This window comes from Molothrus aeneus, chromosome 5 (genome assembly GCF_037042795.1).
Source record: "Molothrus aeneus isolate 106 chromosome 5, BPBGC_Maene_1.0, whole genome shotgun sequence".
Taxonomy (NCBI): domain Eukaryota; kingdom Metazoa; phylum Chordata; class Aves; order Passeriformes; family Icteridae; genus Molothrus; species Molothrus aeneus.
In genome coordinates, this window is record NC_089650.1 from 29,223,193 (window position 1) to 29,243,756 (window position 20,564).

At 42.1% G+C, this 20,564-nt stretch overlaps 1 protein-coding gene across 1 annotated transcript; it reads left to right on the forward strand.

Annotated features, from left to right (window-relative positions):
• Positions 1-936: 936 nt before the first annotated feature.
• RECQL (RecQ like helicase) lies at positions 937-19,132 on the forward strand. Its single transcript, XM_066550577.1, has 16 exons — positions 937-1,112; positions 2,074-2,146; positions 3,221-3,418; positions 5,290-5,469; positions 5,995-6,101; positions 7,024-7,222; positions 8,649-8,815; positions 9,178-9,259; positions 10,309-10,457; positions 10,550-10,667; positions 11,294-11,432; positions 12,137-12,228; positions 12,514-12,733; positions 13,791-13,920; positions 14,470-14,626; positions 17,606-19,132. The coding sequence occupies exons 2-16, from the start codon at positions 2,131-2,133 to the stop codon at positions 17,677-17,679; spliced, it is 2,028 nt and encodes a 675-aa protein (XP_066406674.1). The 5' UTR covers positions 937-1,112; positions 2,074-2,130; the 3' UTR covers positions 17,680-19,132.
• The last annotated feature ends 1,432 nt before the right edge of the window (positions 19,133-20,564 follow it).

Below are 20,564 nucleotides of genomic sequence, written 5' to 3' on the forward strand. Positions count from 1 at the left end.
TGCAGGGATCCTGAATTCCTGACCTCTGGGCCAGGGCACAGAGAGCCAGCCCTCTGCAGTTATGAGTAACTCACTTTCTTTTCAAAGCGTTTCATAAACTGCTTCAAAATAACCTTATCAGCTCTGAACCTCTGGAAACGGACTTGTACACAGATAAACATACTTATATTGCAGCACTGCTGCCCTGGGGCTGAGCTTGGTTCGTGTTTTCTCCTGGGACAGCCAAAAAAATTATTAAAATTATTTTTAAGAAAGGGGGGTTAGGGGTGTGTAGGACAGAGTACGGAACTACCGTACACACGCGAAAATTTGTGCAATTACAGAGCAGATCTGTTTCCATGGCCGTGCCCTGCGGGGGTTTATTTCTCTAAGTCAGCGCCAGCCGCTCTCACCGGGCAAGCGGCAGCTCCGGGCCGCCAAGGGCCGGGCACACCGGGGCTCCCCAGGCTGGGGGAGCTTCCCACATCCCTGCGGACAATTCCTGCCTGGCGGGGAGCGGCGCGGGCGGCGCAAGCAACACCGGCGGCGGCGGCCACGCCTTCCGGAAGCACGCACTCCGCCGCATGAGGCCAGCCGCCCACCCATTGGTCGCGCCGGCCGCCAATCAGCAGCCGCTTTGTACGGCCGCGCGGGAGCGCCGCCCCGCCCACGGCCCGCGACCGGCGCTGATTGGCGGAGCGGCGGCGCTCGCGCCGGGCCCCGCGCGCCAGTGGCTGAGGGCGGGCGGCGGAAGGGGCGGGGCCCGGCGCGCGCGGCGCAGGTGGGAGCGGGCCGCGGGGCGGGAGCCGAGTGGGGTGAGGGATCAGGGATGAGGGATAAAAGGTAAGGGATGCGGGAGTGCGGCCGGCACTAGCCCTCGGGGCAGCTGTCGGCTAGACCCACGGCTGAGCCCATCGCACGGGAGGACACGGCTGCGAGGCGCTGCTCCTGCTCGCCTTGGCGGCCTTACTTCCTTCCTCCATCCATCTATCCATCCGTCCTGCCCCGTCCTGCACCTGCTGAGCGGGGCCTTCCCTGCCTGCCCGTCCGTCTGGCTGTCCTGCCCCGTCCCGCAGCCGCACCGAGCAGGTGCTTCAGGCCTGGCAAGCGCCGTGCCCGCGGCTGGCGTGAGGGTGAGGGATGCAGGGAATATTGCACTGTATACGCTCGCTAGATGTATTTGTATAATGTTCACACTGTACGCCTCTGAATATTCCCACACTGGAACAGGTTGCCCAGGAGGTTGTGGAGTCGCCGCTCCTGGAGGTGACCAAGAGGCGTCTGGGTCTGGCCTTGGCCCTGGGTGATGCAGAATGTTTTATTCACACATCATTATTAATTTTCTATTTCCCCTTCCATTTATAGGAGTGGGAAGATCCTTGTTGTGGTGGAATTAGCTGGTAGTGAGGAATCTTTTCCCCCCAGTATTTATTGTAATGTTGAATTTATTCCCTTTCATCTTTCGTTGGACTTTGCTTCCATCTATGTAATAAATAGTTCAGGATGCAATAACAGAAAATATCAATTTCTTGAGTTTGGTATTATTAAGGTACAATGTGACAAAAACTGTTGTTCAAATAATGACCCAATAAATTCAATTCTGTGTTCCTTTCACTGATGATTATTCAAAATTGATCCCCTTCTGTAAACCAAACAGCATTTTCACTTCCTCCTAACAGATCCTCTAGGTGTTATGGTGGCTGCCTTTCTAAGGGGCACAATATTGTGTCCAGACTTTTCTGTAAAATAAGCTTTGAAGAGATCAAAAATGGCAATGAGCACTTGGATGAGTGTGTGGTCTGCCTTAGAGGATTCCTCTTGCAGGAAATGTATTACTTGGTTAAACTTCACTTGGATTCATTTAGAAGCCTGGTGAGCTGTGGCCTTGGGAATTAGTTGTGCGTTTGTGTTTATCCATTTTGCAGGAGGGAAAAAGCAGTTGTCATCTAGTGAGCAAATTAAATTCACCAGTGCTTAAACTGTTACATCAACAGCTCTGGTAATGAAGAGTCCCCTGCAGAAAATTTGTTCTAAGTTGAGAAGGTTTACTTATAATGTATATTTTAAAATGTATTTATTTCATTTTCTTTTCAGTGACAGTTGCTTGGTTAAATAAGATCTCCTAAAGATAACATTCTTTAATCTCCAAAGATGACAGCTGTTGCAGGTAATCCATGATTTATAGTCCCTATGTTCATTTTGCTGTCTCTTAGCTAACAAGACACAATCACCTGATGTTATTTACATTAATTTAATGTATGCATAAAAGAGCTTGTGGGATCTCTGCTACTATACTTAAGATTTGAAGAAAAAATTCTTTTACTGGATAGCTTTTTATATCTTAGGTGAAACTAAACCAAAATGTCCCATCCCTGGAAGTGTTCAAGGCATGGTTGGATGGGGATCTGAGCAACCTGGTCCAGTGGCAGGGGAGTTGGCATGAGATGAGCTTTAAGGTCCCTTCCAACCCAAGCTATTGTAGGATGAAAATCAAGTTTGTCAATGAAATTACTTGGTTTTCAATATTTTTAAAATGTGCTTCATATTTTAAGATACTCTTAACTGTTTTCTGCTGAGTAGCAGTGGGCATTTAGGAAGTCATTTGTCACCATTTTGTGCTATTTGAAATGAAGATATTTTTTCCATATCACGCATTTTTGTTTCCATAACCATACTACCATATCTGCTCTGGATGGGCCAAAATCTCTTGAGTTTTCTGGGTGTGGGGGAGGAAGTAATTCCTTCTGATGGTTTTCTGACCTGGCTCTGGAGTACATGCTTGGCATGCAGGTGTATGTGTTAATTATTCTTTTAGACTCCAGGGACTGGATTCTAGAACACAATCTGCAATTCACACACATGCATATTGGGATGGAAAGAGGCAATTCCTGCCAAAGAGTCACTTGTGTGACCCAAGCTTTTGGGGAGCATTTGCTTCACTTCTTTCTCGTGTGAAAGATGGATAAAACATTTTCCCTCTACACCCAAACCCTATTGCTCAGCACATCCTCTTGTTCTGTGGAGGAGGGAGATCTTGGTGCATGAACATGGCTTGTTGCTAATGGCCCTGTCTACAACTCCAGAGCAGTTTAATTTGCTGGGGTTAATGTTGGTTCTCACATGTAAATAAAGCCTTTCTTAACAGCTTGATCAATGGCTGGAGTACAAATAACACAATTAAAAGTGGCATCAGCACATGGCTGTGGTGTCTATTGTGCCATCTCCTTGTCTCTCCATGCAGTGCTAGAGGAGGTGCTGGTGTCCATTGAGAATGAGCTGCAAGCAGTGGAGATGCAGATCCAGGAGCTCGTGGATAAGCAGCAGGAGCTCCTGCAAAAGAAGATGAGAGTAAAGAATCTGATAAAACAGTCCTCAGGAGACTTGGAGGCAGGTGGAAGTAAAGACACTGAAACCTCAGCAGAGGAATGGAACAAAAAAGGTTTGCAGAGTCAAAGTCTAATATTTTAACAGAAAGGTGAACTAATCCAGTAGGGGAAAATGCACTTATACAGAATTTTGTTTGGATAATGATGTTGTCCTATTTAATTTTAATCAGCTGGCTGACATGCCAGGGTAATGGGGTAATGTTTGTACTTGTCTCACTGGACATTCCTAAACACTAATCAAGTTGTTCTGGGCAGAATTATATGTTCTGTCAGAATGGCCTGTTATAACTGCTTTAGTTCTTTGCTTGTTTTAAAGTCACAATTTGATCTGATTTGCTCTTAGAATCCCAGAATAAATTCTTATTGCAATACTTGTATGCTAAATGCTTATACTGCAATACTTCTCCTTGTTTCTGGTCTAAAACAAATTGCTTTGGAATTTTTCAGGGTTTGATAAGGACAAATTTGGACTTAGAATTGGTTTTTGCTGGTTTTGTGTTTCCTCTTGCTTGAGTGGGTAGGACATTGGTAGTGTTTGTGATGGGTTATGTAGCCTCACTGTCTTACCAAATTAATGCAAATTAGATAGGTGCTGACTGCCAAAAATAACCTAGAATACATTATTATTGTAGAATTAGTGCAAGTGGCAAGTGCCTCGTGGTGTTGGGAGGGCTGCTGTGTTCCAAGTTAGACATTAACTGAAGTCCTGAATAGTTGTTGCTTCTTGGCCAAGTTATGGCTTGCCACATATGACTTAGATATTTTGATTTTCTTTTTTCTCCTTTTTAATTTAATTTTCAATTTGTAAATGCCTATATCTATCATATATATAAGCTTTTTTTGGCTTTTTAAAAAACGAAATTAATCTTGTAGTTGAATCCATATTTATCTGTATTTGAGAAGTATTATGCATATGTAAGAATAGTAAGAATATTGATACTTTATCATTGCAAATTATGCTATTGAACACATCATTTGGTTTGTGTAGTTCTATGCCTGATTCTCACCTCCTGTGCTTTGAAAATTAATGTCTTTGCAGTCAGATGCTGTGTGTGTATTAAGAGCAGCAACTAAATTTGTTCCCAGTTTAAAGCTCGTGGAGGCCAGTGGGAGACTTCTCTTGGCTTCACAGAGCCTTGGATTTTAACTGTGCTCTTTGTAAATTTCTCTCCAATGTCACCTCAAGTCCCAGAATTAATTCTTGCCTTGCACGTGGTGTAACCTGGAGCTCTCACAGTTCTTCTGCATTTTAGTTTTAATAGTACCAAAATTATGTATCAGGAAGCATAATTTAAGTTTTTACAGGATTACATCTTTTTAAAATGCAGTCTTTAGGTCTTTACTGAAGAAAAGAAAAACCTATTATAAGCATGTTGGAATGGTGATTTTGGGGAAGATTAAACAACTTTTCCCCCTCTTTATTTTTTTAATAAATGCTTATTATGGATGGAATATATGGAAAATTGTATCCCTCCTTCTTTATGCTATTTGTAATTGCTGCATTTGTATGAGGGAAGCATTTGAGTAACTATTGTAAGGCTCAGTGTCTGGTTTTATTTATTTTCAGGGTGGGATTCTAATTTCTAGTTATTTTGGACTAATAAGTTAATATGCTCATTAGCACTCTGAAGTTCATCTGTTTTCAGTTTTTCACATTAGTTCACATCCATGTCCAATGAGAGCTTTTGCCTGGAGGTGAATTGTGTTTACAATTTGAGATTTCAAAGGTCCACCTTAGAATATGGTGTATACAGACTCAGGTTGTGTGGAGCTTTTTCTGTGCCATTATGAATCCTTAAAAACTTTCCCAGATCTAAAATTGTGTCACTGCTAGATTCAGTTATTCAATACATAAATTACCCCTTCTTCTTATATTTTAATTTGCTTATGAAATGTGTTTGAGGTTTTTTTTTTCCCTTAACAGATTTTCCATGGTATGAGAAGATAAAAACTGCACTGCAGAGCAAATTTAAACTCCAGAAGTTTAGATCACTGCAGCTTGAAACAGTAAATGCTGCAATGGCAGGGAAGGATATATTTCTTGTCATGCCCACAGGTGGTGGGAAGAGCCTTTGTTACCAGTTACCAGCTGTCTGTTCTGATGGTATGTAAGGAAAAAAAAGGACATGATATAAAGAAATAGATTTATTTTCTCCCTTTTATAGTTATTTGGAGAATGAACATTATTTGGTGTGGGTTTTGTTTGATCGATTTGGTTTTGTTTGGTTGGTTTATTTTTAATAACTCATCCAGTTGCATTGGAAGTTGACTTATTTACAAAGGCCAAATTTACCACTCCCTGTCAATGCTCAGTTCTGTGGCAAATCAGCACCACATGACGCAGATATCCAGCTTTTGTTTTGTATATTTTCATACTCTTACCTGTTAGAGCTCAGTTGTGTTTGTGGTCTAGACCCTAAGAGGAGGTGTGTGTTGTGGGCATTTAATAAGAATTATCCCTGTGTGATCTGGCACTCACTTGTCAGCTGTCTAGGAGGGGAATCCCCTGCTGTGCATGAAGCTTGAGCTTACATTTGGCAATTTCTTCAGAGCAGGGCTGATGCATCAGTATAAAGAATTAGAGGAGATATTTGTGACATCTGAACTGCACAATGGTTGATTGTTACAGGTTTCACACTGGTGATATGTCCTTTGATATCTCTCATGGAAGATCAGCTGATGGTTTTGGAACAGCTTGGTATCTCTGCAGCTTTGTTAAATGCCTCAAGCAGCAAGGTGTGTGGTCAATGTGCTGGTGTCTCTGCTCTGTGTAGTTACTTGTGAATATGGAATGGATGAGGCAGATTTATCAGCTAAGGCTGTTCTAGCAACAGTATCTGGCCAGGAGGGTGCTGTGATGTGGGAAAGGTGGTTAAGTGTCTTGTGTTCATGTTTTAGTGACAGCACCACATGGGAACCAATACCATGTGTGGAATAAATAGATTTCTTGGGGCTGCTTAGAGGGTGTGAAGTGCCTTTGGCTGATATGGGTTGTAGATTTTTACTCAGTTTCTAGACTTGGAGTAGGTGATTTTTGTCTGCTTTTACCATGTTGAGCAGTGCAGTCTTTTACATATAATTATTTATCTCTTACTCTAGGGTGGTGAGCTGTTTGATCCAGAGGCCCAGAAGCAACTCATTTCCCAGTCTCTTACTAGACAGTTGCTTTTTAACACTTATTTTCCTGACTAGCAGGAGGCTGTGATCATTAACTTGCACATGACACTGGATTTGATAACTCTCTGGCTTGATGCAATGTGCCAAACTTGAAGCCTGCTTTGATGCAGAGAGCTCTGAAAACTCAGTAATAAAAAGTACTGTAGTGTGCAAGGAATTATTTTACACTTTTAGTTTCACAGGGATGTTTGGTACATCACTGTTTATTGGGGAAATATTGATACCACCCAATGGAGCAAAGACATATTCAACACTTTGCTTCTTCAAAGTTCCAGTACAGATTTTCTAAGTACTAAAATGACCATTTCATATACAGTGATCTTCTACAAAGGCTTATAGTGGTCAGTGCTGTGGAACGCTTTATCAGTCTCTGTTAATGACACCTTATGAGTTGCTCATCACCTCCTAAGAGCCTTAGCACGAAGCACTCCAGTGTGTTGTCCCAGTTTGTCAGCCCCTGCTGTCTGTTTTTTTTGAGCAGGAACACGTGAAGTGGGTGCACACAGAAATGCTGAAGAGGAATTCCCAGCTGAAGCTCATTTATGTGACCCCAGAGAAGATTGCAAAGAGCAAAATGTTCATGTCCAAGCTGGAGAAGGCTTACCAGGCTGGGTGCCTGGCTCGCATCGCCGTGGATGAGGTGCACTGCTGCAGTCAGTGGGGCCACGACTTCAGGCCTGGTATGCTGCTCAGAAACCCCTCTGCAGGGCTCCTCAGGCAGCAGTCAGTCAGTCATGAGCCAGCTGCTTCCTTTCTGGGTGAAGTGCATTCTTAATGTATGACACACACCTGTGTTAGCTCAAGGACTTTAATTTACAAATCATGCAGGCGCTAAGGTCATGCAAATGATGATTTCAACATAGATTTTGCTGTCAGTATTCTGAAAAATTACTTATTCTGCTTACTTTAATTGGAGCTTTATAAAATCAAAGCTTTTTTATGGCATCTTTAATATGGATGATATTTACCTTTAATCTGCTATCTGAAAGTGTCATTCTGTACCCCACTCCCTGGCCCTTCTGATGAAAGAGGTACAGCATTTTGTAAATTATGAGATATATTTTAATCACCTCTAAAGCAATTGGAAGCAAATTCCCTTCGCTTACAGGAAAAGAAAGTTCGCTTTACTCTTTTTCCGGTCTTGGAGACTGCAGAATAATGTTGATTGCTGTTTCTTTGTCTTTGAAAGAAAACCTAATTTGAATTTAACCCCAATGTTAAATGTAAAGTCACTCTTAGCACTTTTGCTTAGAAGTGGTGCCTGAGCCAAGAGCCAGGCTGGTTCAACAGGCAGTGTGGAATTTGGATGTGTACCTCTGGCTGCACTTCCATTCAAAGGCAGCAGGTGATTGTCAGTACTGAACCTTTAAAAGTTTTTTACAGCCTGGTCTATGTATCCAAATTCCACATTGCTTGTTTATTAGAAAAGCTCTGTTTACTCAAAAGCTCTTTGTAACAACAGACCTGCAAAATAACTTGAATGTTGGTTAATACAATGCCATACATATTTTTCTAACGTTTGAAGAATTTCTACTTCCATTCATTTTTGCCTTCTGAATTGTGGCTGATAATTGCAGCCTTTCAGTACCTGGAGGGAGCCTAAAAGGAAACTGGGGAGAGACTTTTACAAGAGCTTGGAGTGACAGGCCAAGGGGGAATGGCTTCAAACTGAGGGTGGGATGAGTTTGGGTTTTAGGAAGAACTGTGAGGGTGGTGAGCCACTGGCACAGGCTGCCCAGAGAAGTTATGCATGCCTCATCCCTGGAGGTGTCCAAGGCCAGGTTGGATGAGGCTCTGAGCACCCTGGGATAGTGGAAGATCTTCCTTCTCATGGCAGGGGATTGGAACAAGATGGCCTTTGAGATGTCTTCCAACCCAAATGATTCTGTGATAGAGTCTTTAAAACTCAAGTAGAAGACATCTCTTTTGCTAAGTGCAGCTGCTTGTTACTTCTGTTGGATGTATAAATTAGTTCTGTAGTAGTAGCAGTGATAACATTTATTGCAGTATTACCCCATTAAATACTGTCTACAAGAATGCCTTTTTTACGTTTGCCTTTGTGGTAGGAGAAACCTTTTTCTTTTCCATTTTTCTTTTCTTGCTTAGACTACAAGTCTCTTGGTATCCTGAAAAGACAGTTTCCCAATACTCCCTTGATTGGATTGACAGCAACAGCTACCAATCATGTTTTAAAGGATGCTCAGAGCATTTTGCACGTTCAGAAGTGCATTACCTTTACTGCTTCCTTCAACAGGCCCAACCTTTACTATGAGGTAGGTCTTGCTTCCTGGTTTGTGCTGTTGTGCTGTCTGCTGCAGGGAGAGGGGCAGGCAGCAGGCTCAGACTGCTTCAACCTGTTGGAAAAAAATTCTTATGAGTTATTCTGTTGTGCTGTATTTTCACTTTGGCCACAGGTTTGTTTATTCTTCTTGGTGGGGAAAGCTTGCGGCTTTGTCTTGGGTTTATTTTTCAATGGACTTTTTGAGTTGTAATCTGACTGTTCATAAAAAGAATATGGTAATTCTTTTTAAATGGCAGAATAGTTGTGTTTATTATACTGGAAAAAGTAAAACAAAGCTGTTTGGCAGACTGTTTGCCCACTTGAACTCTGACGTATGCTTAATGTGTTTTTGAGGTTCGGCATAAGCCTTCAAATAACGAAGATTTCATTGAGGACATAGTTAAGACTATTAATGGAAGATACAAAGGACTGTCAGGTAAAAAGTGTCTCAAAAGACACTTATTATCTTCTTAATCTTCATCATTGCAAGGATGTTGGGATGTTTTCAAATGATCTTGAAGCATGAAGAGGAATTCTGCCTTCATCATACATTAAACATCCAGCATTAGAATAAATAGTATTTAGTAAGAACCATACCTTGAATAATTTCTCTCTTCCTTCATTACTGTTCAAATATCTTTACAATTTACTTGTATCTTCTGAAGTATTGAACTGGAATGTTGATGTCTATAAAACAAAGGTTACATAGGTAATCATAGGAAGGTTTAAGATTGTAAATGCAAGGCTTAGAAAAGGTGATCTCTATGTTCTTAAATCACCCATTGTTTGCTATCCATGGGTCAGGATACTTGCAATCTTTAATGTGTTTTTTCATATTTGATCAGAAGAGTCATCTGTTACTCACTGCCCAGAATGGGCGTTATGGGGTGAATTGCAGATAAAAGCAGAACTGTAAAAGTTGAACTTGTGCAGTCAGTAAACTCTGTAGTGGAAATAAAGAGGAGAGAGATATCTTGCCAAGGCAGCAGAACCCAGGTTCTGGAGCAGCAGTCTGTCCCTGTCTCTGCTTGGAGCTCTGTGGCTGTGAGGAGCAGCTCCCTGAGCACAAACTGTGCTAAGATGATTCAAAATCACCTGGCTTTGTATGTAATCCCTGGCTTAGCCCAGCCTGACCAATGACAAAAGGCAGATTTAACTGAACCTCAGGTGAGATGCCATAGATGTCATAAGGCATAGCACCCCTTTAAAAAGCTTTAATAAGCATTGTCCTCCTTGAGCATTTACAGAATGCCTCCATGGTTCTATGGATTGGCACCTGTATTTCCTCTCTAGCCTTCAGGTCCAAGCTGATAACAGAATTTTCCTTCATAAATACCAATACTGTGGACTTAATAGGCACAAAAATTGTATAATGCTTTTAAAATATTTCACAAGCTAATAAAACTTCCACTATTGTTTTTAACTATTGGGGATTGTTTGGCCTTTTTAAGGCATTACAATGAGGCCTCTTTCACTTTTGTGCAGGAATTGTTTACTGCTTTTCTCAGAAGGATTCTGAGCAAGTTACTGTGAGTTTGCAGAAACTGGGAATCAAGGCAGGGACTTACCATGCAAACATGGATGCTAAATATAAAACCAAAGTTCATAAAGGATGGGCAACAAATCAAATCCAGGTTAAGTAAATACTTTACATGGACTTATGTCTTGTTTAAAGAAATTGTGATTTGGTAGCTTGATGATTTCTCAATCCTTTTCTTTTTCACAGGTGGTAGTGGCAACTGTTGCTTTTGGCATGGGAATTGATAAACCTGATGTGAGGTTTGTAATTCATCACTCTATGAGCAAGTCCATGGAAAACTACTACCAAGAGAGTGGACGTGCAGGTATTGCGGGAAGTGGCTTTGGCCAAGTTGCCATTGACATCCATGACACCAGCAAAACTGTCCTTGAGTTTTCCAGGCAGTTGTGCAAAGTCTTTTGCCTTTGAGACACTTTTCAAAGGGTGTAATGATAGTGCCTCTGTAAAGAGGCTTTAAATATAAACTGAATTCATGACCAGGCCTCTAGTGCAGTGTAACAAAGAATAACTGGCTATCTGGCATCTTTTTAAATACTTGATTTTCTATCAAATCTGTGGCTTACCAGAATAACATGACACAGATTTGATATACAATTTTATTTTTTTTTTTTATTTTGTACAGCACCTGGGATGTGTGATTTGCTCAGATTGCCTCTAGATGATGTTTACTCATTGTATGAAATACAAGTAGGATGGGGAGTCTGGAGCAGGGAATTTTAAGGATTGATCAATGTTTAGCAGCATTAAATACCTGTTATGGCCAAACTCCACCCCCAAAAACGTTTTGCAGTGTTTTGGGATTTTTTGATCTTGTTAATCTCATTACCTTTTTAAAGACAGATATGAGTCTATGTGGAGAAGAGTTTATCAAAGAACTTGAGGGGCAATTGGTTGAGATTGTCATTATCTGTTCATTTTAATGCATTGCAGGTAGAGATGACCAAAAAGCTGACTGCATTTTGTATTATGGGTTTGGAGATATATTCAGAATCAGCTCAATGGTGGTGATGGAAAATGTTGGCCAAGAGAAGCTGTACGATATGGTATCTTATTGCCAAAATATGAGCAAGTAAGTTACTGTGGTGGCTTGGTTGCTTAGTTTTTAAATGGGCTAATTTTTGGGGGGCTTTTTAGGGAGTCTTTGGAAAAAAAACCAAAAGAAAAAACCTGAAACAAAACCAAAATGAACCCATCACCAAACAAAACCACCCATAAAAACAGGAGCAAGCTTGCCAGCTTCAGGATACAATTCTGGAAGTGGTTGTGTTGAGGTGAAGTATCTGTCAACAAACACTGTTTGGATTTCAGATCCCAGTCAGAGGAAATACTGGAGTTCTGTGGTTTTGGCTCTGAGTTACAGTGTTTAATGGCAACATAGGAATCCAGGTGTGTTTGCTGCTTCACCTGCTTCACTGTGATATTTGGAATATTCACGGAAGATGTGTATCCGTGGACAAAACTGCTGCAACCCAGTAAAGCCTTTTGTGGCCTCAGTGTAACCATGAGTTCATATTCTTACCATTTTTCATTCTCTTGGAACTGCAGATGGTACTCTTGTGCTTCAACCAAACTGTTCCTACACCAGTATTGGCATAGCTGATAGGGAATGCTGGTGTTGCTGCCTCTGTTCTCTGATTTTTCCTCTGATAATTCTTTGTGCTTGTTCTGAGATCTGAACTGTCCCTAGGACTCTTTTGCCATTTCATGCTGCATAAGGCAGGTGTGACAAACCCACCTGGGATCCATAGCCGCCCTCTGCTCTCTGCTCCTCAGGTGTCGCCGGGTGCTCATAGCTCACCACTTTGATGAAGTGTGGGATTCTGCCAACTGCAATAGAATGTGTGATAACTGCTGTAGAGAGAATGGTAGGTAAAGGACAGGGAACATGGGAAAAGGTGATTTAAAGAAATACCTGGTGTAGAAAAACTCTGAACAAATGTTGTGACCTGTGCTTGTATTACTGACTGTTTTCAAGGTGCAGATTTTGTTATGAATATCAGTTTTTGGTGGCCTACTGTTGCTAAGTTAGTTTAAAAGCAAAACAAAAAAAGCCTTGCTGTTATATAGCACAAAGAGATGTATTTATAGCTACATATAACAATATGTCTAACTACATTTCTGTTTAAATGTTCCTTCACTTTTACTTGCAGCATGTGAGAAGCTGGATGTAACAGGGTACTGCAGGGACCTAATAAAGATCCTTGAGCAAGCTGACAGCATGAGTGAGAAACTCACCCCACTGAAATTAATCGATGCCTGGTCTGGGAAAGGTGTGTCCAAATTCAGGGTGCCTGAAGTTACTCCACCCAAGCACCCTCGAGAGGAGCTGGAGAGAATTATTGCTCATTTACTGCTGCAGCAGTATCTGAAGTATGTAAGATAACGATTTTGTTTTCTTTGGTTTGGTTTTTTAACATTTAGTAGTCATCTTTCTTTGCTCTCTTGTTACTTTGGTATAACATGAATGGATACATTCTGTAGTCCTGTTCTCATTTCAGATGCATTTAATGTATTCTTAAAAACCCTTCAAGCATTGCTATATTTCCATTTCTAAAGTCAGAGGAACAATTGAAATGCTGCATCTCGTGCAATTTTAAAAAGCTGGGGGTCTTCTGTATTCAGGTAGAATGTTTAAATCTGCAGCAGGATTACTTTGGAGAAGTCTGCAGTTCATACAGATCTCCTTCACATTCCATGGAAAAGGAGAGCAAATGGGGTTGTGCACACCATGTCTAAGTCAGGAAGGACTGGCTAATGTGGAAAGTGGTACTCAGAAATTTTAAGAAAGCATAGTGGAACTAATACCAGTGCTGCCTCTGTAAGCTGTCTATGTGCTATGTGTTTTATCTTCTCATATAATTTCTATGTTTAAGAATATCTACAAGGATCTAATTCCTTTATTTTGACTTAACTTTCCTTTGAATCTCTTTGTACAGCTTTTTTAATATTATTAATAGGTTGAGCTGATGACTTAGATCTTTTTTGCTAAATCTCATTTTCTTACACGTGTTTTAGGAGATTGACAATTGTGCATCTGAGTGTTTTTGTGCGTGTAAGGTCCACACACTGAATTATGTTAAGTAAATGTTGAGTGTATTGGAGTAGCTCTAAGTCACTGTCTACTTGAATAGATAAAGCAGAATGTAGGCTGCTCTCTGGAACATCCATCAGAAGGGTTAATGTGTCTCTGTCCTTATGGAAAGAGCTGTTGAGGTGGGCAGTGCTGGAGTCACCATTCCTGGGTCTGTTCACACAACATGCAGATGTGGCACCTGAGGACATGGTTTAGTGGCAGTGCTGGCTTGTTGATTGGACTTTGATTTTGGAGGTCTTTTCTCACCTTAATGATTCTATGATTATTTTTCCCCCTGCATACTCTGGCTTCCATCTCCAACCTTCCCCTGTAACAGTGATTTCATTCATGCAGGGAGGATTTCAGCTTCACAGCCTTTGCCACAATATCCTACCTGAAGGTGGGACCCAAAGCCCGGCTGCTGAAAAACGAGGGACACGTCATCACCATGGAGGTGATAACAAACAGCAAAAGTGTTTCCAAGGTATTTACATCTGTTCTGATTTGCCTTATAGCTATCTTCTCCATTAGAGCTTAATTTAATCATTTGGCATCTGCTCAAAACATGTTTTGTAGTAATGCAGTCATTCTATCCTCCTCAAATTGCATTTTAGTTAGTAGTGTAAACAACACACTTCCCAAACAATGTCAGAAGCAAAAATGCAGAAAAAACCCCAGTCTAGTCTCTATGCTTAACCCAGCACACCCTTTTCATTTCGATAAGTTCCTGGCAATATTTTGACATTATTATTTCTTTTTTAAAGGCATTGAAAACATTGCTCTTAGCTTTTATGGTCAGTGAAATGTGAGAATATCAACAATATTCTAATTGTAGGCACTTGCCAGTCTCGTGCCACAGAATTTCAAGATTCAACATCCAGAAGTGTTTGAAATGTGATGGAGCACATGTATATGTGCATGTGTGTGTATACATGTATGCATGTACATCATGAATATCTTCTCTCTTGTGTGGGAACATGATAAAAAAAGGAAAGCAATGTTAGAATTTTAATTGAACTCTTAAATCTTTCAGGTCAAACCATCTCAATCTTCAGTTTCAAAAGGAAGCAGAGAAAATGCCCAGGCTGGATCAAAGACTGTCCAAGATTCAGGGGTGAAGAAATCACAGGAACATAAACGGCCCAGCTGTAGTCCTAAATTAAAAGCAAAGAAGCCTAAGCTTCAGGAAGGTGCACATGACCAACCAGTTGTTATTGACTGAGCATCACAGACTACATTTAGGATCTAATCATGGTTACTGCTCCCTGGACAGTGCAATATATTTTTATACTCTATCTGTTGGAGTTCAGTTGTGTTTGTGGTCTGGACTCTAAGAGACGAAGCGGTGCCAAAGGCCGCACCGTGCCCTTCGGCACAGCACTTGTGCAAGCTGCCCCCTGGCAAGGGCCCCTGAGCGCTCGTTCCTGTCGCCTGGCTCAAGGAGCCTCCCCAGCCCTACTTACAGGGACCTGGGCGGGGCTGCTCCTGGGGTCAAAGGGTGCTGCCAAGGTCCTGACATGTGCCCCGAGTACAGGGCCCGCACGCTGGCAGCATAGGCGTGTGCCCTGACCCTGGCTACGGGTGGGTTATGGTGCCCATGCTGCCGCTAAGCGGCTTCAGGCCATTCTCGGAAAGCAGGGGTAAGGCCGGATACTTTCTCCACCTGTGCATTTTGGGCACCTGCCTGTGGCTGCACAGAGCTCCTCTTTCCCTCCTGGGAAGTCCAAGCTACACTGCTCTGTTTCTAAAGGGAGGGGGACTAAAGCACAAGCACACTTCCTCACTCATACCAACTAAGGGGAAGGCAAGGGGGGCAGGGGAGGGGGAGACAGTTCCAGGAGAAGGGAGCAAGTTCTGTGCAGCCAACCTACTCCAGGGAGCCATTCCTAATGCTGAGCGGGAGAGGAAAGTATTAGACCTGCCCATGCACTGAGGGGAGGCTACAGGGGGCTTGACGTGCTGAAGTACTTCAGGCCTGGGACAGGGACATGGGCTGTGACACGCCCCGAGTACAGGGGCTCACACTGGCCAGGGGCCAGCAACAGGTACAAAGCTGCTGGGGATGGGGAAAAGCCCTGCCCTGCTTACAGGGTAGCTGGGCTGGGGGCCAAGAGAGCTCCATTTCCCCCCTCTGGTGCAGAGACAGGGGCTCTCACCCTCCTTTACAGGGTTGCCTCTCGCTCTGGGCAGCCAAAGGAGCGCAACGGCAAAAGGCCGAGCACAGCAACGACCAGCCCTGCACACAGGGAGGTCGCCCAGCACAAAGCCAGCCGCGGCACCCTGAAGGTGCCCTGGCCTGGAAAAGCCTCTGCCCAGAGGGCCCCTTGTGTCCCTCTTCAGCTCCAAGCTCGCTCTTGCCTCGCCGTTCCACACTTGAGCTCGAAGAGGCCACTCCTATGGCTCGCTCTTGCTGTCCCACGGCTTCTGCAAAACCAGGACACAATCAGGCCTGAGGAGCTCTAGCTCCCAAAGGGAACCGCCACCCAACAGCCCCACAACGCGATCCTCATACCACCACCCATGCAGCCCCCAGCTGCCCAAAAGTCTCCACCTTCAGCTTCACTCACCGTCGCAACCTCTGTCGTAGTCCCAGGCCGTGCTGGGAGCCGGGCCCTCTGGGCAAATGAAGCTGGGCATGCAAAGCAGTGGCCAAGAGGCTGCACCCCTGCTTACAAGGGGCTCAAGCCGCTGCCTGGACTGCAAAGTGCCTGAGACTCCAGAGCACTGGCCCCCACTTGCAGGGGTCTCTGGTCCACAAGGCCTATGGAGGCTCCTTCTCTCCAGTTGTGGGGCGCTCCCCACTAACGGGGCAGGCACCCCACACAGGCTGCCAGCTGAAGGGAGCACAAAGGCTCCCAGACCGGCAGCCTGCTTACAGGCCGGTCCACACCCAGGGAGTCACAGAGCTCGGCCTTCCCCCAAGGCAACAGGAACCTGACTCTACAGTCAGGCAGTCCAGCTCACAGCCTTAAGCCGAGGGGCCCGAGGGGCCGCGAGCCCAGCCCTGAGGACAGGGAGGGCACACGCCCGGCCCCAATGACTCCTGGCCCCACGCCTCTGAAAGACCGGGGCCAGGGACACCCGCCTGATTACAGGGGGTCCCTCCAACTGCCCGCTGAGGCCAGGGGACGCACAGAACCCCACTTACGGGGCCGCCTCCTGCTGCCCGGCACCCTCCAACAAGCACTACAGAGCACAGCCTCCAGCCTCCTCTCCTCTCCTCTCCTCTCCTCTCCTCTCCTCTCCTCTCCTCTCCTCTCCTCTCCTCTCCTCTCCTCTCCTCTCCTCTCCTCTCCTCCACATTGGAGGATCCTCGCCCAAGATCTGAGCTTTCTAGCTGTTCAGTAGCATAAATAATAATGAATTATATGAATTATTTTGACTAGTTCTACCCAAAATAAGCAATGTATAATGCACACTAACTGCAACTTCTGTCAGCTTCTTGGATTGTCACAGCAGCCGAATGGTAAAACCAAAATGTTCTAATCAAAAACAAATGGTAATACACTATCTAGGTTCTCCTATTTATGGCAGAAAGAAGATTTTAAAAGAGATATATGTAATTAATGTCCAACCACATGGCTTTTTTCACAAACTCTGCTGAAAAGAATGCATCAGCTCAGAGCACTTGTGGTCAGATTTCAAATTCCTGTATTCACGTACTGAGCCCTGTAATCAGCTCTGAAGTAATAGTATTTCAAATGGAATATAATGTGAGTTGCATTTTGAACTTGTGGACAGTTCTCTAATTATGTTCTCTGCAACTGCAATCAGCATGAATTTTGTTTTCAGAAGAGAGAATGGTGTTTTGTAAGAAGCACCTACAAAGCTATCTGATAACTGAAAACTGAAGTGATATTTTTTAACATTGCTAAAGAGTTAAAAGTATTTATATTTTCCAAAAAGCAAAACATTTAGGAAGGAGTTTACTAATTTTTCCAGAATTTATAGGACTGAAATCATTAGCTTGAAGCCATTTGATAGAGACAAGATATCTGACAGTAAGTGAATAATCCCTCTCTCCATATAGTCATGGAACTTCTAATTTGTTACGCTATGTGAATATTTATTTGAGAACAAAAGCTTGTGGTTGCATTAAATTATATCTCATCAGAATTCAATGCTATAAATATATATGTATATATGCTGCTTTCTGTGTTTTTTTGCAGAAGACTTGCAGAATGTAACCGAAGAACACCTGGTGTACCTCGCTTCATTCATCACAAACTACCTTCTTACATAAAGTAGATGGAATGAAGAGGTGAAAATTGAGGCTAATTCCTATTTTCCATCAAAGAAGATCAGTAATATTTCATAGTGATTCCCAACGTATTTCTGTCTCAATTGCATTCCGAACAGAAAAGTACAAAAAGTACAAAGAATGTTGAAGTGTTTTGCTGTTTGAACAAAATGTGTGCTTTTGACTGGAACTGAGGTAGAAATTCTTCAGTTTTTTTACTTCTGTCCATTTTTCACGCAACAATCTGTTTGTTTGGGTTTCTTTTCCCCTCATAATTTTGAATAAGTTTCTAATTAATTATACACCACTTATTGTCTTTAAGAAAAATTGTGTAAAGTTGTCGTAAGTTTCAAATCACAGCATCCCTAGTGGACAGAGTTAATCTACCTCAGCAGTTTTATGAAATATTTTTTTTTATGCCTATTCTTTCACTACTCAGTTTGATGATTAGGGGAAACCATACTCTGAGAATACTCAAGAAGGATAATTTTAGAATTTTAGAATAGAAAGCATAATGTTCAAGGATAGGATACATTAATTTCTAACTTTGAGTTGTGATGGCAAGACATCCTGAGTTCTTATCTAGTTCCTGCATTCATTCTCATACTTCATTCTTGACTGCATTTGTGAGTGCACCCATTCCATCTGTTTTCTGAGAGAATGCCTGAACTCAGAATTAGGTTAAAAATATGTTTTCTGTGTTATGCAGATGATATTATTCCTCTGGTGTTAAGAACTGTAACAATGAGGTTAGGAGAATAAAACAATATGAACTCTATGGTCCTTCACCACAGTTACATTTTTTAAAATACCTTTTGGCTCCTGGGAAAACATCTGAAAACCTGTTTCTTATGAAACTGTTAACTCAGCAGAAAAATAGGCATAGAATGACATTTCAAATTCATTATCATTTCCTTCCTTAAAAAGGAAGAAGTTGTTCTGTGCAATGGGACTTAAAAGGCTGCATCAGACTGATGACACATTTCTGTTCGGAAATGTTCATGGTAATTACATGTTTACATTGCAGCACACTGCCATTAAATCCCCCTGTACTAAGGAGCAGATATCAGTAGATTAAATAGTGGTAAAAATTATACGGAAAAGGGAAGAAATTTACCATTAAATCCTAGGTCACCCAACCAGAACAAAATGGGGATTGTTCAGCTATACCCTGGATTTGTTAGACAGGTTGACTGCTGATAATGAAGCAGACCAGTAGAAAATTAAAAACATGCTTATGGGCAAAAAATCCTGGCTCTGATATGTGTTGACGGGTACTGATGTGTAGTCCCTTTCCTTGGTGTTAAGAAGTGTGAAAAGAAAACAAGTGGTGAAATGTTGACTGTCTCTGCAGTCTGTTTTGCTTTTTGTTTTGCTTTCATCTTGCTGCATTTGTGACTGAAAATGCCTTTGGGTTCAGTTTGAGCAAAACTAAAAATAAAATTAAATTCCTGTATCGCCTTGTGAATTTTAGAGAGGGCTCTTTTCTCACACCCAGAAAGATGTTTGTGTGAAGTCTTAGCCTTAAACGCAGAGACACAGATTGCAAAATCACATTTTTGGACAGACTCTGACATGCCTTTTCTCCCAGAATACTTCAGCAGAAAACCACTGAATGTGAGACTGTATATAAAGCAAAGAAGTCACTTACTCAAAAAACAAATGCCAAAATGAAGTGGGTGATAGATAAGAAAGAATAGAGGATGCTCCAATAAAAGTGGTTTATACAGGTTTTAGTAGAAAAGTTAAATTACCTCATAAATACTATCAGGAAAATAATAGCTTGATAAAAGAACCCTCAGATTCTCAACTAGATGAAACAATTTTTGCCACAGAGGTGAGTAGATGTCAAATTGAAACACTGATGTTTAGATTCATATACTTTGTGTGTTGATTGCCGGAAGACCAAGGTAAGTAGAAGCATAGAGCTGGAGATATACCAGTGAGATGAGTTTACTCCTTTCCTCACTGAACAACACTGAAAAAGGAGATGGAGATGACAGCCCAAAAATATTACGAGCAGTGACATCAACAGGAAAATCATGCCACTATGCAGAAAAAAAGTGCATTCATCAGACTGAAATCAAATTAAATACTGTTTTATAGAAGAAAATACTCTTTATAAATAAGCAGAAAAACCTATCTGCTCATAGACATTCTAATTAATACTTGGGGAAACATCTTCCCAAGGAAATAGCTATCTAAGCCCACAAAGAGTAAATCAAATGCCTGGTATTGGAAAGTGACAAAAATATAGGTGTTGACTAATTCAACTTTAAATAAACAAACTAGCAATGCTGTGAAGTAGGTTCATCTGTAAAGCCCTGCATTTTGGATTCTTGTGAGAAGGGAAACCCTACATCTGATTGTAATCTATCTCATTGCATATGGAATCATTAGATCCAATTATCACAGGATTTGAAATCTTGTCCTGGCAAGATGTATTCTCTGCCGGTGGTGACCCTTTGGAATTTTCCAGCAGTTTTAGCCAAGATCAGCAGGCAGTTGTCAAAAATTCAAATTTTTCTTCACTGTTTTAACCCTGTATCAGGTACAGAGCAGGAGCAATTTATAGAGCTAGTGTTGTCTGAGGAGTTTGCATCCCTGAAAATTCAGAAGAAAACATAAAGATAATATTTTAAAAAAATGGAGCTGAGCTCCAATTTAAATGGGTGTGCATGAAAACAACTCAAAACATTAGTGTTTTAACAAAACATGTACACAGCCAAGTGTAAGAGGGTAAAAGCCTACTGCTAGCTCTGCCTCTCTTTTGAGACAAATCCCTGCCCACCCAAAATATAAAATCCTCTGTATAAAAGACAATCATTAAACCTTACCCCTGACTTTTACAACACCTTCTTGGTGATGTATTTAACAGAATATTTGCA

Coding starts and splice junctions, on each gene's coding strand:
- RECQL (XM_066550577.1), top strand. Junction 3,419..5,289: donor AGAGGAATGGAACAAAAAAG/GTTTGCAGAGTC, acceptor TTCCCTTAACAG/ATTTTCCATGGTATGAGAAG. Junction 8,816..9,177: donor GGCCCAACCTTTACTATGAG/GTAGGTCTTGCT, acceptor TGTGTTTTTGAG/GTTCGGCATAAGCCTTCAAA.